This window comes from Babylonia areolata, chromosome 16 (assembly GCF_041734735.1).
Source record: "Babylonia areolata isolate BAREFJ2019XMU chromosome 16, ASM4173473v1, whole genome shotgun sequence".
In the NCBI taxonomy this organism is placed as follows: Eukaryota; Metazoa; Mollusca; class Gastropoda; order Neogastropoda; family Buccinidae; genus Babylonia; species Babylonia areolata.
In genome coordinates, this window is record NC_134891.1 from 430,001 (window position 1) to 446,045 (window position 16,045).

The window sequence follows — 16,045 nt, forward strand, 5'->3', positions numbered from 1 at the left end:
TAAGTGTAAGTGTGTGGTGTGTGTGTGTGTGTGTGTGTGTGTGTGTGTGTGTGTGTTATAAAGAGAGAGATGTGTTTGTGTAAGTGTGTGTGTGTGTGTGTGTGTGTGTGTGTGTATCTATATATATATAGATATCTCTCTCTATATATGTATGTATGCTAGATGATACTCGGTAATGATGTCAGTTCCCAGTTGTGTCAGTATTCAATGTAGGAAGTGACTGGTGACGTACTGATTTTGCATCAGTCAGGAACTCAGAGGAACGGGACTTCCTCGTTTGCTGACGACACTGGCAAGCTAGACCAGCGCTTCAACCTGGGCTGTGTAGTTTGTGCAGCCGGGGTCCAGTGGGCATGGCATCGGCTTGCCGTTTTCTGTTCGGATACCTGACTGACATAGATCCCGGCTCAGCCTTTCTCGATAGTATCTGTGGTTGATCCATCTGTGTAAACCTGTGTTAATGTTTCTGTGGGTATGTTATTCAAGCTTGGCTTGTGTTAAGACTTTTTATACTCCACCACCGTGTTGATTTATGGTGATTTACTGAGGTGGAGGTGGTGTGATACCTTCACTGTGCCTGAAAAACTGGAGGATTGGAAGACGGAATTTTCTGTAGATTTATATTTTGGTTCCCTCTTTTTACTGGTGTGTGTTAGTGTAGGAGGGAGGGGACCGCCTGAGAATTGGGTGGTGGGGGAGGGCGGGGGGGGAGGGGGTAAAATCTGTCACACACACACACACACACATATATATATATATATATATGTGTGTGTGTGTGTGTGTGTGTGTGTGTGTGTTCTCTCTTTCTCTCTCTTTCTCTCTCTCTCTCTCAGTATGTGTTACCTCCCAGAGAAGTCTTGCTATGTACACTTATTACGCTTAAAATAAACATTTAGAGACGAATTTACACAATGAATAGGATGATGATGCGTGTGCTCACCACAGCTCGGTGATGTATCCAGTGTGGACAGGACCGTGTGATTTGAGCAATAATTGTGTGCTGCCTTGTTTGACATGAACACGGACCCCATTCTGACAATGTTGACAGCATTCACTTTTAACAAAGACCTCATTCAGCCGATGTCTGTGTTCACTTTAACAAAGACCTCATTCAACCCATGTTGCCTGTGTTCACTTTAACAAAGACCTCACTCAGCCGATGTCTGTGTTCACTTTAACAAAGACATCATCCAACCGATATTGTCTGTGTTCACTTTAACAAAGACCTCATCCAACCGATATTGTCTGTGTTCACTTTAACAAAGACCTCACTCAGCCGATGTCTGTGTTCACTTTAACAAAGACATCATTCAGCCGATATTGCCTGTGCTGACTTTAACAAAGACCTCATCCAACCGATATTGTCTGTGTTCACTTTAACAAAGACCTCACTCAGCCGATGTCTGTGTTCACTTTAACAAAGACATCATTCAGCCGATATTGCCTGTGCTGACTTTAACAAAGACCTCATTCAACCGATGTTGTCTGTTTGTTTTGATAACAAGGACCTCATTCAAATGATGTTACCAGCATTCATTACTAACAAGGACTTCATCCAAACGACCTTGTCTGCGTTCGTCTTTGATAAGGACCTCAGCCAAACGATGTAGTCGGCAGTCACTTTAACAGAGACCTCTGTGTTGTCCGTCCTCATTCAGCCGATACTTTCATTGCCCGGGGGCCGTGAATGAAGCAGTGTCCGGAACGTGCAGACATTGAAACAGCTCTGCTACTTTCATTGCCCGGGGGCCGTGAATGAAGCAGTGTCCGGAACGTGCAGACATTGAAACAGCTCTGCTACTTTCATTGCCCGGGGGCCGTGAATGAAGCAGTGTCCGGAACGTGCAGACATTGAAACAGCTCTGCTACTTTCATTGCCCGGGGCCATGAATGAAGCAGTGTCCGGAACGTGCAGACATTGAAACAGCTCTGCTACTTTCATTGCCCGGGGCCGTGAATGACTGAGCAGTGTCCGGAACTTGCAGACACTGAAACAGCTCTGCAGACTCGACCAAACCTCACACAAACCAGTGCTGTGACTTAAAAAAAATAAAAAATCTAAATTAATGAATGTTTAGTAATCATTATAAAAAGGTAAAGACGATGATGATGATGATAATGACAACGATAGTAATGATACTACGAAGAAGAAGAAGAGGAAGAAGAAGAATGTTAATAATTCTAAGAAGAAGAATGATACTGATGATGATGATGATGATAATGATGATGATGAAAATAGTAGTAGTAGTCGTAGTAGTATAATGATGATGACAGCAACAACAACAATAATAATGATAATAATAATATGATGACGATGATGATGACGATGATGATGATGATGATAATAATGTGTCTGTGTGCATGTGTGTGCGTGCACACGTATGTATGTGTGTGTGTGCACGCGTACGCGCGTGTACGTGTGTGTGTGTGTTTGCATGTGCGTGTGTGCGTGTTTGTAGAGCGGAGGTAGTGGCACTGGGCGGGGAACAGCCTGTCCACCAACACCACAGCCATGGCCAGCCGGGACGTCAACACCAGCAGCACCAGCAGCGGCTCCCTCAACAGCAGCGGGGGTGGCAGCGACAGGTCCGGGTTGGGGGTGGGGGTGGACCTGACGTGCCCAGTGTGTCGGGACACGTTCCGCGTGCCCCGCTTCCTGCCCTGCCACCACACGCTGTGCACCGACTGCATCAGCGACCTGATGGAGCGCGCCCCGCCCCCAGCCACCCACTTCCCCTGCCCGCTATGTCAGGGCTCCGTGCCCGTGCCCCAGGACGGCGTCACCAGCTTCCAGGTCCGTCCCCCGGCACCTGCTGCACGTGCACCGCGTTCTGTGTCTGCTGTCAATGTTGCTTTGTGAAGCACTCCCCAGGCTTGTTCTGTGTGTGCTGTCATTGGTGCAGTGTGAAGCACTCCCCCCTCTGTGTCTGCTGTCAATGTTGCATTGTGAAGCACTCCCCCCCTCCCTCTGTGTGTGCTGTCAATGTTGCAGTGTGAAGCACTCCCTCCCTCTGTGTCTGCTGTCAGTGTTGCAGTGTGAAGCACTCCCCCCCTCCCTCTGTGTCTGCTGTCAATGTTGCAGTGTGAAGCACTCCCCCCTCTGTGTGTGCTGTCAATGTTGCAGTGTGAAGCACTCCCCCCCTCCCCCCCCTCTGTGTCTGCTGTCAATGTTGCAGTGTGAAGCACTCCCCCCCTCCCCCCCCTCTGTGTCTGCTGTCAATGTTGCAGTGTGAAGCACTCCCCCCCTCCCCCCCCTCTGTGTGTGCTGTCAATGTTGCAGTGTGAAGCATTCCCCCCCCTCCCTCTGTGTCTGCTGTCAATGTTGCAGTGTGAAGCACTCCCCCCCCCCTCCCTCTGTGTGTGCTGTCAATGTTGCAGTGTGAAGCGCTCCCCCCCCTCCCTCTGTGTATGCTGTCAATGTTGCAGTGTGAAGCACTCCCCCCCCTCCCTCTGTGTCTGCTGTCAATGTTGCATTGTGAAGCACTCCCCCCTCTGTGTGTGCTGTCAATGTTGCAGTGTGAAGCACTCCCCCCTCTGTGTCTGCTGTCAATGTTGCATTGTGAAGCACTCCCCCCCTCTGTGTGTGCTGTCAATGTTGCATTGTGAAGCACTCCCCCCCTCTGTGTGTGCTGACAATGTTGCAGTGTGAAGCACTCCCCCCCTCTGTGTGTGCTGTCAATGTTGCATTGTGAAGCACTCCCCCCCTCTGTGTGTGCTGACAATGTTGCAGTGTGAAGCACTCCCCCCCTCTGTGTCTGCTGTCAATGTTGCATTGTGAAGCACTCCCCCCCTCTGTGTGTGCTGTCAATGTTGCAGTGTGAAGCACTCCCCCCCCCCTCCCTCTGTGTGTGCTGTCAATGTTGCAGTGTGAAGCACTCCCCCCCCCTCCCTCTGTGTGTGCTGTCAATGTTGCTTTGTGAAGCACTCCCCCCCCTCCCTCTGTGTGTGCTGTCAATGTTGCATTGTGAAGCACTCCCCCCCTCTGTGTGTGCTGTCAATGTTGCAGTGTGAAGCACTCCCCCCTTCTGTGTGTGCTGTCAATGTTGCTTTGTGAAGCACTCCCCCCCTCTGTGTGTGCTGTCAATGTTGCTTTGTGAAGCACTCCCCCCTCTGTGTGTGCTGTCAATGTTGCATTGTGAAGCACTCCCCCCCTCCCCCTCCCTCTGTGTCTGCTCAAAAAAAGGAGTGAGAGAAGAAGAAGAAACGGACAGAACATTCACAGCCATCAGAACAGCCTCCCCCCCCCCCCCCCCCACCAAAAAAAGGAGTGAGAGAAGAAGAAGAAACGGATAGAACATTCACAGCCATCAGAACAGCCTCCCCCCCCCCACCACCAAAGAAAGGAGTGAGAGAAGAAGAAAAAACGGATAGAACATTCACAGCCATCAGAACAGCCTCCCCCCCCCCCCCCACCAAAAAAAGGAGTGAGAGAAGAAGAAGAAACGGACAGAACATTCACAGCCATCAGAACAGCCTCCTCCCCCCCCCCCCCCACCACCAAAGAAAGGAATGAGAGAAGAAGAAACGGATAGAACATTCACAGCCATCAGAACAGCCTCCCCCCCCCCCCACCCCCCCACCCCCCCCACCAAAAAAAGGAGTGAGAGAAGAAGAAAAAACGGATAGAACATTCACAGCCATCAGAACAGCCTCCCCCCCCCCCCCCACCAAAAAAAGGAGTGAGAGAAGAAGAAAAAACGGATAGAACATTCACAGCCATCAGAACAGCCTCCTCCCCACCCCCCCACCCCCCCACCCCCCCCACCAAAAAAAGGAGTGAGAGAAGAAGAAAAAACGGATAGAACATTCACAGCCATCAGAACAGCCTCCCCCCCCCCCCCCACCAAAAAAAGGAGTGAGAGAAGAAGAAAAAACGGATAGAACATTCACAGCCATCAGAACAGCCTCCTCCCCCCCCCCCCCTCACCACCAAAAAAAGGAGTGAGAGAAGAAGAAAAAACGGATAGAACATTCACAGCCATCAGAACAGCCTCCTCCCCTCCCCCCCCCCCCCACCACCAAAGAAAGGAATGAGAGAAGAAGAAACGGATAGAACATGCACAGCCATCAGAACAGCCTCCTCCCCCCCCCCCCCCCCCACCAAAAAAAGGAGTGAGAGAAGAAGAAAAAACGGATAGAACATTCACAGCCATCAGAACAGCCTCCCCCCCCCCCCCCCCCCCCCCCCCCCCCCCACCAAAGAAAGGAGTGAGAGAAGAAGAAACGGATAGAACATTCACAGCCACCAAAACAAACCACCCCATATAAAAGAGAGAAAATAGCTGAAAAAGAAAAGAAAAGAAATATGATTGACAGAGAAATGTCACATAATGTTGAGCTTTGTGTGGTTCAAAAAAAGAAAAGAGAAATATGATTGACAGAGAAATGTCACATAATGTTGAGCTTTGTGTGGTTCAAAAAAAAAAAAAAAAAAAAAAAAAAAAAAAAAAAAAGAAAGAAAGAAAAGAAAAGCAGAGAAATATGACTGACGGAGAAATGTGACATAATGTTGAGCTTTGTGTGGTTCCAAAAAAGAAAAGAAGAGAAGTATGATTGAGGGAGAAATGTCACAGAATGTTGAGCTGTCTACAGGTCATAATGTTGAGCTTTGTGTTGTCTACAGGTCATAATGTTGAGCTTTGTGCTGTCTACAGGTCATAATGTTGAGCTGTCTACAGGTCATAATGTTGAGCTTTGTGTTGTCTACAGGTCATAATGTTGAGCTTTGTGCTGTCTACAGGTCATAATGTTGAGCTTTGTGTTGTCTACAGGTCATAATGTTGAGTTGTCTACAGGTCATAATGTTGAGCTTTGTGTTGTCTACAGGTCATAATGTTGAGCTTTGTGCTGTCTACAGGTCATAATGTTGAGCTTTGTGCTGTCTACAGGTCATAATGTTGAGTTGTCTACAGGTCATAATGTTGAGCTTTGTGTCTACAGGTCATAATGTTGAGCTTTGTGTTGTCTACAGGTCATAATGTTGAGCTTTGTGTTGTCTACAGGTCATAATGTTGAGTTGTCTACAGGTCATAATGTTGAGCTTTGTGTTGTCTACAGGTCATAATGTTGAGTTGTCTACAGGTCATAATGTTGAGCTTTGTGTTGTCTACAGGTCATAATGTTGAGCTTTGTGTCTACAGGTCATAATGTTGAGCTTTGTGTTGTCTACAGGTCATAATGTTGAGCTTTGTGTTGTCTACAGGTCATAATGTTGAGCTTTGTGTTGTCTACAGGTCATAATGTTGAGTTGTCTACAGGTCATAATGTTGAGCTTTGTGTTGTCTACAGGTCATAATGTTGAGCTTTGTGTTGTCTACAGGTCATAATGTTGAGCTTTGTGCTGTCTACAGGTCATAATGTTGAGCTTTGTGTTGTCTACAGGTCATAATGTTGAGCTTTGTGTTGTCTACAGGTCATAATGTTGAGTTGTCTACAGGTCATAATGTTGAGCTTTGTGTTGTCTACAGGTCATAATGTTGAGCTTTGTGTTGTCTACAGGTCATAATGTTGAACTTTGTGCTGTCTACAGGTCATAATGTTGAGCTTTGTGTTGTCTACAGGTCATAATGTTGAGCTTTGTGTTGTCTACAGGTCATAATGTTGAGCTTTGTGCTGTCTACAGGTCATAATGTTGAGCTTTGTGTTGTCTACAGGTCATAATGTTGAGTTGTCTACAGGTCATAATGTTGAACTTTGTGCTGTCTACAGGTCATAATGTTGAGCTTTGTGTTGTCTACAGGTCATAATGTTGAGCTTTGTGTTGTCTACAGGTCATAATGTTGAGCTTTGTGTTGTCTACAGGTCATAATGTTGAGCTTTGTGCTGTCTACAGGTCATAATGTTGAGCTTTGTGTTGTCTACAGGTCATAATGTTGAGCTTTGTGCTGTCTACAGGTCATAATGTTGAGCTTTGTGTTGTCTACAGGTCATAATGTTGAGCTTTGTGTTGTCTACAGGTCATAATGTTGAGCTTTGTGTTGTCTACAGGTCATAATGTTGAGCTTTGTGCTGTCTACAGGTCATAATGTTGAGCTTTGTGTTGTCTACAGGTCAACTTCTACCTGGCACCACTCCTGTCTGGAGCCGTCCTCTCCCAGTCCGGGCCACAGCAACCCACACCTGTGGTGGGTCTGTCTGTCTGTCTCTCTGTCTCCCATCATGTCTGTTTGTCTGTCTGTCTGTCTCTCATCCTGTCTGTCTGTCTATCTGTCTGTCTCTCTGTCTCCGTCTGTCTGTCTCTCTGTCTGTCTCTCTCTCTGTCTGTCTGTCTGTCTCTCACCCTGTCTGTCTCTCACCCTGTCTGTCTCTCACCCTGTCTGTCTGTCTGTCTGTATGACAGTCTGGAATGGTCCTCTCCCAGTGGAGACCACAGCAACCCATACATGTGGTGGGTCTCTCTGTCTCTCTGTCTGTCTGTCCTTCATCCTGTCTCTGTCTTGAATGTCTCTTTCTTTCTCTACCGCCCCCCCCCTCACCCCCCTATCCCTGTCCCTCATTGTCTTTTTTCTCTCGCTCTCTGTCTCTGTGTCTGTCTCATTCTGTCTCTTCCCCTTTCTCTCTCACTCTCGCTTTATCTCACTTTCTTCTGTCCGTCTGTCATTTTTTGTATCTCTCTCTCTCTCTCTCTCTCTCTCTCTCTCTCTCTCTCCAAAGCATGATTTGATGTGTGCGTGTGTGTGTTTGTGGGTATGTTTGTGTATGTGTGTGTGTGTGTGTGTGTGTGTGTGTGTGTGTGTGAGAATACGTGTGTGTGTGTATGAATACGTGTGTGTGTGTGTGTGTGTGTGTGTGAATACGTGTGTGTGTGTATGAATACGTGTGTGTGTGTGTGTGTGTGTGCACGTGATGCACGCAGGACAGCGGGGTGTGTGGCCCAGCGGGAGAGGAGGGGGGCAGGCCCTCAGCAACCCCCACCGGCCTTGACCCGTCTTGCCGTGCCCACTGGCCGTCCCCCGGGAGTGAGGGGGCCGCCCCCCACTACTACTGCCGGCCCTGTGCCAGCCTGGTGTGCTCCCCCTCCTGCCCCCTGCACCCGCCCCCCCACCACACCGTCACCCACGTGGGGGAGGAGGCCCCTGCTCACAGGTCTGAGGTCAGTTGAACACAGCTGGTTTGGCGTGGTGGGTGTGGGTGGGGTGGTGTGTGGGGTGGGGTGGGGTGGTGTGATGTGATGTGGTGGTGGTGTGGTGTGGTGTGATGTAGTGTTGTGTGGTGTGGTGTAGTGTGGTGTGTTGTGTGGTGTGGTGTGGTGTGATGTGATGTGTGGTGTGTTGTGATGTAGTGTGGTGTGGTGTGATGTGGTGTGGTGTGGTGTGATGCAGTGTGGTGTGTTGTATTGTGGTGTGGTGTAGTGTGGTGTGTTGTGTGGTGTGGTGTGGTGTGATGTGATGTGTGGTGTGGTGTGATGTGGTGTGGTGTGATGCAGTGTGGTGTGTTGTATTGTGGTGTGGTGGTGTGGTGTGTTGTAGTGTGATGCAATGTGGTGTGGTGTTGTGTGTTGTGGTGTGGTGTGATGTAGTGTGGTGTGGTGTGGTGTGGTGTCGTGTGTTGCGGTGTGGTGTGGTGTGATGTGGTGTGGTGTGGTGTGTCACTCCTGCGTGTTGTCCGCCAGGTCCGCCGTCAGCTGCTGAGCCTCAGCACTTTTCAAGGGGCGCTGGCCGATCTGGAGGATGAATGCACGCAGCGAGTGGCGGCCCTTGACGACAGCTGCCGCCAGGTGGTGCAGAAAGTGGCCAGCACGCGCCAGCAGGCCTGTGACGCCATCAGCACCCGTGCCGACAAGGCCTCGGAGAAGGTGCAGAGCCTGAAGGGCCGCATCGGCAAGGTGGTGGAGGGGGAGAGGAGGAGCATCCAAGAGAAGAGGACCGCCCTGTCCGCCCTGCTGACGTCAGCCAGCCACGTCATGGAGGCCGACGACGCCGAGTTCCTGCGTCAGAAGACCAAGCTGATGGCCAGGATCCAGTCGGTGATGTCCAAGGTGCCCCCGTCCCGCGGCCACCTCCGCTTCTCCTTCCGCACGAGCCCCGCTCTGACGTCACTGGTGGCCAGGGACAGCAGCCTGGGTTACATGACCGTGCAGTTCCAGTCCCCCGTACTCCGACACCGCCTGACGCTCAGCTCCACCAAGCAGCAGAGGAAGCTGCGCAAGCTGTGTCCCCGGGGCGACGGCTCCATGCTGGCGGCCGTCGGCAACTGCCTCGTCACCATCACCGCAGATCTCTCCGAGACCAAGCGCCTGGAGTTCCCCGGGGAGGTGGTGGACTTCGTGCCTGCCCGGGACGGCTTCGTGTACGTGGCGCTGCCCTTCCCGCACGCCGTGAAGCGGCTGAACACCGCCACCAGCATGGCCACCGACTTCGTCTCGCCCCTCAACCCCCCCACTGCCCTGGCCGCCACTGACAAACGGGTGGGTGTCCGGTGATGATGGTGATGATGATGATGATGATCGTGGTGGTGGTGGTGGTGGTGGTGGTGATGGTGGTGGTGGTGGTGGTGATGGTGGTGGTGGTGATGATCTCTCTCTCTCTCTCTCTCTCTCTCTCTCTCTCTCCCACACGCCCCCCCCTCTCACAACAGTGTACGTTCTTTCAGGAGTTGGTGCTAGCTGCCCAGGACGGCAAGGAACTGTCGCTGACCTTCTACCACAGCGACAGCGGGGAGCGACTCAAGCGGCTCACCCTGCCCCGACCCGAGTTCACCCCCCTGGCCCTGGCCCTCACCAAGCAGGGGCGGCTCTTCCTGTGCAGCAGCTCCGAGGTGCTGGTCCTGGACACGGACTTTGGGCAGCTTGGAGGCCTGGGGCCAGGGGACAGCACTCTGCAGCCTCGTGGTGTGACGGGTCTGAGGGGAATGGGGTCTGGACTGGGCGACGTGCTGATGGCCAATGCTGCTGCCGGCAATGTGGAGGTGGGGGTGGGGATGTGTGGGTGGAGGTGTGTGTGTGTGTGTGTGAGTTTTAATGTGTTTAGGGGAGCGTGTGTGTGTGTGTGTGTGTGTGTGTGTGTGTGTTCATTCCACCCCTCCCCCACCAAAGCCCACAGACAGCAGGGTGTGGGTGGTGTGTGTGGTGTGTGGGTGATGTGTGTGTGGTGTGTGGGTGATGTGTGTGTGGTGTGTGGGTGATGTGTGTGTGTGTGTGTGTGTGGTGTGTGGGTGATGTGTGTGTGTGTGTGTGTGTGTGTGTGTGTGTGTGTGTGTGTGTGTGTTCATTCCACCCCTTCCCCACCAAAGCCCACAGACAGCAGGGTGTGGGTGGTGTGGGTGGTGTGTGGGTGATGTGTGTGTGTGTGTGTGTGTGTGTGTTTGTGTGTGTGTGTGTGGTGTGTGGGTGATGTGTGTGTGTGTGTGTGTGTGTGTTTGTGTGTGTGTGTGTGGTGTGTGGGTGATGTGTGTGTGTGTGTGTGTGTGTGTGTGTGTGTGTGTGTTCATTCCACCCCTTCCCCACCAAAGCCCACAGACTGCAGGTTGTGTGTGGTGTGGGTGATGTGTGTGGTGTGTGTGGTGTGGGTGATGTGTGTGGTGTGGGTGATGTGTGTGGTGTGGGTGCAGGTGCTGGAGGTGGCAGAGGACGGGCTGAGGAGGAGGGAGGAGGTGATCCAGTGGAAGCGAGGCACCACCGACGAGGACGCCGACCTGAGCAAGGGGCTGATCGAGCGGATCAGCTGTGCCGTGCTGGATCAGTCGGGCACCCTCTGGGTCGGGCAGGAGGACGGCCATGTGTCCGTCTACGATTGGCTGCTGCGTACCACGTGACCGTCCGACCGACCGCCAGGCGCCGTTGGCATCGCTCCAGGGAATGAGCCCGCTGGATGACCCACGCTTCCGGAGTAGAGGTCTCTGAGGCTTCTGTCGGTTTTTGGTGGTGCCGGTCCCCATGCTGGGCCTCCTTGCCGTGCAGACCTTGCTGGGCGTGGACCTGACGATGAGGGAAAAAAACTGATCGTGCTTCAGTGCTGTTTTCCTTTTTCTCTTCTTTCTTTTTTGAAAAAAAGCTTGGTTCAAAGGCTTCAGCGCTATTGTCAGCCTGCTGTATTTTGTGTTACTGTTTGTGTGTCATAACGCCGAAACAGGTGTATTTTGTGTTACTGTTTGTGTGTCATAACGCCGATACTGGTGTATTTTGTGTTACTGTTTGTGTGTCATAACGCCGATACTGGTGTATTTTGTGTTACTGTTTGTGTGTCATAACGCCGATACTGGTGTATTTTGTGTTACTGTTTGTGTGTCATAACGCCGATACTGGTGTATTTTGTGTTGCTGTTTGTGTGTCATAACGCCGATACTGGTGTATTTTGTGTTGCTGTTTGTGTGTCATAACGCTGAAACTGGTGTATTTTGTGTTACTGTTTGTGTGTCATAACGCCGATACTGGTGTATTTTGTGTTTGTGTGTCATAACGCTGAAACTGGTGTATTTTGTGTTACTGTTTGTGTGTAATAACGCCGATACTGGTGTATTTTGTGTTGCTGTTTGTGTGTCATAACGCTGAAACTGGTGTATTTTGTGTTACTGTTTGTGTGTCATAACGCCGATACTGGTGTATTCTGTGTTACTGTTTGTGTGTCATAACGCCGATACTGGTGTATTTTGTGTTACTGTTTGTGTGTCATAACGCCGATACTGGTGTATTTTGTGTTACTGTTTGTGTGTCATAACGCCGATACTGGTGTATTCTGTGTTACTGTTTGTGTGTCATAACGCCGATACTGGTGTATTTTGTGTTACTGTTTGTGTGTCATAACGCCGATACTGGTGTATTTTGTGTTACTGTTTGTGTGTAATAACGCCGATACTGGTGTATTTTGTGTTACTGTTTGTGTGTCATAACGCCGATACTGGTGTATTTTGTGTTACTGTTTGTGTGTCATAACGCCGATACTGGTGTATTTTGTGTTACTGTTTGTGTGTAATAACGCCGAAACTGGTGTATTTTGTGTTACTGTTTGTGTGTCATAACGCCGATACTGGTGTATTTTGTGTTACTGTTTGTGTGTCATAACGCCGATACTGGTGTATTTTGTGTTACTGTTTGTGTGTCATAACGCCGATACTGGTGTATTCTGTGTTACTGTTTGTGTGTAATAACGCCGAAACAGGTGTATTTTGTGTTACTGTTTGTGTGTCATAACGCCGATACTGGTGTATTTTGTGTTACTGTTTGTGTGTCATAACGCCAAAACTGGTGGGCTTTGTGTCAATCAGAATGGGCGGATTTTGTATATATGTCAATGTTGCCTTCTATTCTGTCATTCATTGATCTATGCTGGATAAAGCATAAACAACATGTGTTGTTGCAATTTTGCTATTGTTTTTGCTAATGTGTCGATGTCTTGTGCAATATCATGCTTAGATTTTGTTATTTTACTGCAAGCAGTAACCTTTCTGTTTCGACTTTTGTTTGCTGAAATCAGCAAAGAAACGAACGTTTTTCTGTCAGGACTTTCGTTTGCTGAAATCAGCCAAGAACTGAATGTGGTGGGTTTTTTTCTGTCAGGACTTTTGTCATACTGAAATCAGCCAAGAACTGAATGTGGTGGGGTTTTTTTCTGTCAGGACTTTTGTCATACTGAAATCAGCCAAGAACTGAACGTTTTAACTGTTGCAGTAGAGTGGTGGCCTTGTTGTAAGACGCCTGACTAGGAAGTGTGTGTCCAACTTGAGTGTTCGAGTCTGATATACGGATTAGGACTTTTAACACCACCCCCCTCCACCCCCACCCTCTCTCTCTCTCTCTCTCTGTCTGTCTCTCTTCACGGTAGTTTGACCTTTGACCTATAACTTCTACCCATTTTGTAGTTTGACCAGCAACTTATATCCACGATAGTATGACCAGTAACTTATATCCACAATAGTATATCTACGATAGTATGACCAGTAACTTATATCCACGGTAGTATAAACAGTGACTTCAATCCATGGTAGAATAACCAATATGTAATATCCACGGTAGTTTGACCAGTATCTTATATTCACTGAAGTATGACCAATATTTTATATCCATGGTAGAGTTACCAGTAACATATCCACGAAAGAATGACCAATTACTTCTGTCCACGATAGAATGACCAATTACTTCTATCCACGATAGAATGACCAATAACTTCTGTCCACGATAGAATGACCAATCTATCCACGATAGAATGACCAATAACTTCTATCCACGGTAGAATGACCAATAACTTCTATCCACGATAGAATGACCAATAACTTCTATCCGCGGTAGAATGACTTCTATCCACGATAGAATGACCAATAACTTCTATCCACGGTAGAATGACTTCTATCCACGATAGAATGACCAATAACTTCTATCCACGGTAGAATGACTTCTATCCACGATAGAATGACCAATAACTTCTATCCACGATAGAATGACTTCTATCCACGATAGAATGACTTCTATCCACGATAGAATGACTTCTATCCACGATAGAATGACCAATAACTTCTATCCACGGTAGAATGACTTCTATCCACGATAGAATGACCAATAACTTCTATCCACGGTAGAATGACCAATAACTTCTATCCACGGTAGAATGACCAATAACTTTTATCCACTGTAGTGTGACCAGTAAATCACAGTAGTATGCTCAATAAATTAAATCCATTCAAGATTGACCAATAACACAATTATACCCACCGTATAATGACCAGTAACGTATCAGTATCCACGGTAGTATGACCAGACGTTCGTGGATCATCAGAACAGCTCAGGCATGTTTGAAGCAACTGGCTTTCGCGTTTGATCACACAGCAGGCATGCTGACAACACTAACAGAGGCATGCTCAGAACACTAACAGAGGCATGTTCAGGCATGCTCAGACAGAGGCATGTTCGGGCATGCTCAGAACACTAATAGAGGCATGTTCAGAACGCTAACAGAGGCATGTTCAGAACACTAACAGAGGCATGTTCAGAACACTAACAGAGGCATGTTCAGGCATGCTCAGAACACTAAAGAGGCATGTTCAGAACACTAAAGAGGCATGTTCAGAACACTAACAGAGGCATGTTCAGAACACTAGCAGAGGCATGCTCAGAACGCTAACAGAGGCATGTTCAGAACACTAACAGGCATGTTCAGAACACTAGCAGAGGCATGTTCAGAACACCAACAGGCATGTTCAGAACACTAACAGGCATGTTCAGAACACTAACAGGCATGTTCAGAACACTAGCAGAGGCATGTTCAGGCATGCTCAGAACGCTAACAGAGGCATGTTCAGAACACTAACAGGCATGCTCAGAACACTAACAGAGGCATGCTCAGAACGCTAACAGAGGCATGCTCAGAACACTAACAGATGACACACACACCCCAAACCATTCCTCCTCCTCCTTTTTCTTTTTTTTCTTTTTTTTTTTTAACTTCTGCACACAAGAGAACAAGTTGTAAATATGGACGCCTTCAGGTTTTGGGTCAAGTTCCGTTTTAGTATCCGGAAATCGGGGACCTATTTCAAAGACAACGGTTACGTGCAAAGATGAAGCGATATTAGTAGATGTTGCAACCCATTTTCAGTTGTGTGTGTGCTTGCTTGCTTGTTGTTTTTTTCTTCTTCTTTTTTTTTTTTTTTAAATACAGATCCAGTCGTTATACTAACGTGCAGACATTTTTTGGCGAAATTGTGAACAAAAACATGGCGGCATGAGACCGGATAAATGTCGGTCCGTGTACATGATATGGATCATTTCGCATTGTATTATACCTAATTCTTGACAAAGGCATCAGGCTCAGCACCAAGATGAAAACCTACAGAGCTGTTGTGCCGACCACCTTGTTGTACTGCTGTGAAACATGGATGACGTATCGCCGTCACATTCAACAACTTGAGCAGTTTCACCAGAGATGCCTACGAAAGATCCTCGGCATAAAGTGGCAAGACGGGGTCTCCAACCTCCAGGTCCTAGAGAGGATCGGCCTGCCCAGCATCAAAAGCCTGCTGATCCAGTGCCAGCTACGCTGGACAGGACACGTTGTCCGCATGACAGACAGCAGGATCCCGAAGATGCTTTTGTATGGCCAGCTGAAGGAAGGCCACCGTGAACGTGGAAGACCCTGCAAGCGCTTCAAGTCCACCTTGAAGACAAACCTCAAAGCCTGTGGCATAGACATCGCTTCCTGGGAGACTGATGCCCTTGACCGCTCTCGCTGGAGGATGCTGTGCTCTAGTGGCATAAAGACGTTTGAAAACAAGAGAACGCTGGCCATTAAGGAGAAGCGTGAGCGAAGGAAGCAGGGCTCAACTTCTGGAGACGTTTTCCCTTGCAACACCTGTGGGAAGTGCTGCGCATCCAGAATCGGTCTCTTCTCCCATATGAGGACACACATCGACAGATAAGCCTGCCTGCCTACTCATCCGTCGGACAGACTGGAGACACCATCAATTCTTGATTAGAGGGATTGATTACTGGCAACATTCATTTCTAAAACACATGCATTGCAACACGCACGTAACTTGCTACTAAAATATGACATTACATGCAATAGGCCCGAAAAGTTTCGTTTAAATAGGTCCCAGAAGTGAGGATACTAAAAGAGCACATTACCATGTTTCGTTGATCTCGTCTTTTGTATTTCAGTCAGTTCTGTGAAGTGTGACTTGATAGTGCAACTTTCTCATGGGCATTAGAAATCTGGTAAGTTGAGAGAAAAGTAGCGCGCGTGTGTGTGTGTGTGCGCGCGCGCTCGCATGTGCGTCAGTGTGTTTCATTTTTGTTGTTGTTACTCTCTTTCTCTCTCTCTCTTTCTCTCTCTGTCTTAATAGAATCTATCTATCTCTATATCTCACCAGAGTATTAAAAAAAACTGACATTGCTCATTGCTGTTAGAAAAGAAAGCATAATAAAATTGTTTTGCTTTTTCTCCTGCTGTTCATGACGTGTTTTTTACAAACCTTGTTCATGACGTGTTTTTTTTTTTTTTACAAACGGCCTTGTTTTGTTCACTTCCATTCTTTTCTCTCTCTCTCTCTCTCTCTCTCTCTCTCTCTCTCTCTCTCCCCCTGTCTGTCTTTTTATTTCTTCATGTATGTATGCGTG

The 16,045-nt window shown here is 48.4% G+C and overlaps 1 protein-coding gene across 3 annotated transcripts in view; it reads left to right on the plus strand.

The window, feature by feature from the left end:
* Window positions 1-14,569, plus strand: part of LOC143291052 (uncharacterized) — a 23,889-nt gene extending 9,320 nt beyond the window's left edge. For 2 of the 3 annotated variants that reach the window (XM_076600635.1, XM_076600636.1), the window contains exons 2-7: window positions 2,460-2,794; window positions 7,050-7,124; window positions 7,856-8,092; window positions 8,612-9,406; window positions 9,592-9,906; window positions 10,549-14,569. In XM_076600635.1, the coding sequence (XP_076456750.1) occupies window positions 2,513-2,794; window positions 7,050-7,124; window positions 7,856-8,092; window positions 8,612-9,406; window positions 9,592-9,906; window positions 10,549-10,752 (1,908 nt within the window). In that variant the 5' untranslated portion in view covers window positions 2,460-2,512 and the 3' untranslated portion in view covers window positions 10,753-14,569. Of the gene's footprint in view, window positions 1-216; window positions 473-2,459; window positions 2,795-7,049; window positions 7,125-7,855; window positions 8,093-8,611; window positions 9,407-9,591; window positions 9,907-10,548 lie in introns of those variants that run through there. The other variant, XM_076600637.1, reaches the window with a different exon arrangement.
* Window positions 14,570-16,045: the final 1,476 nt, after the last annotated feature.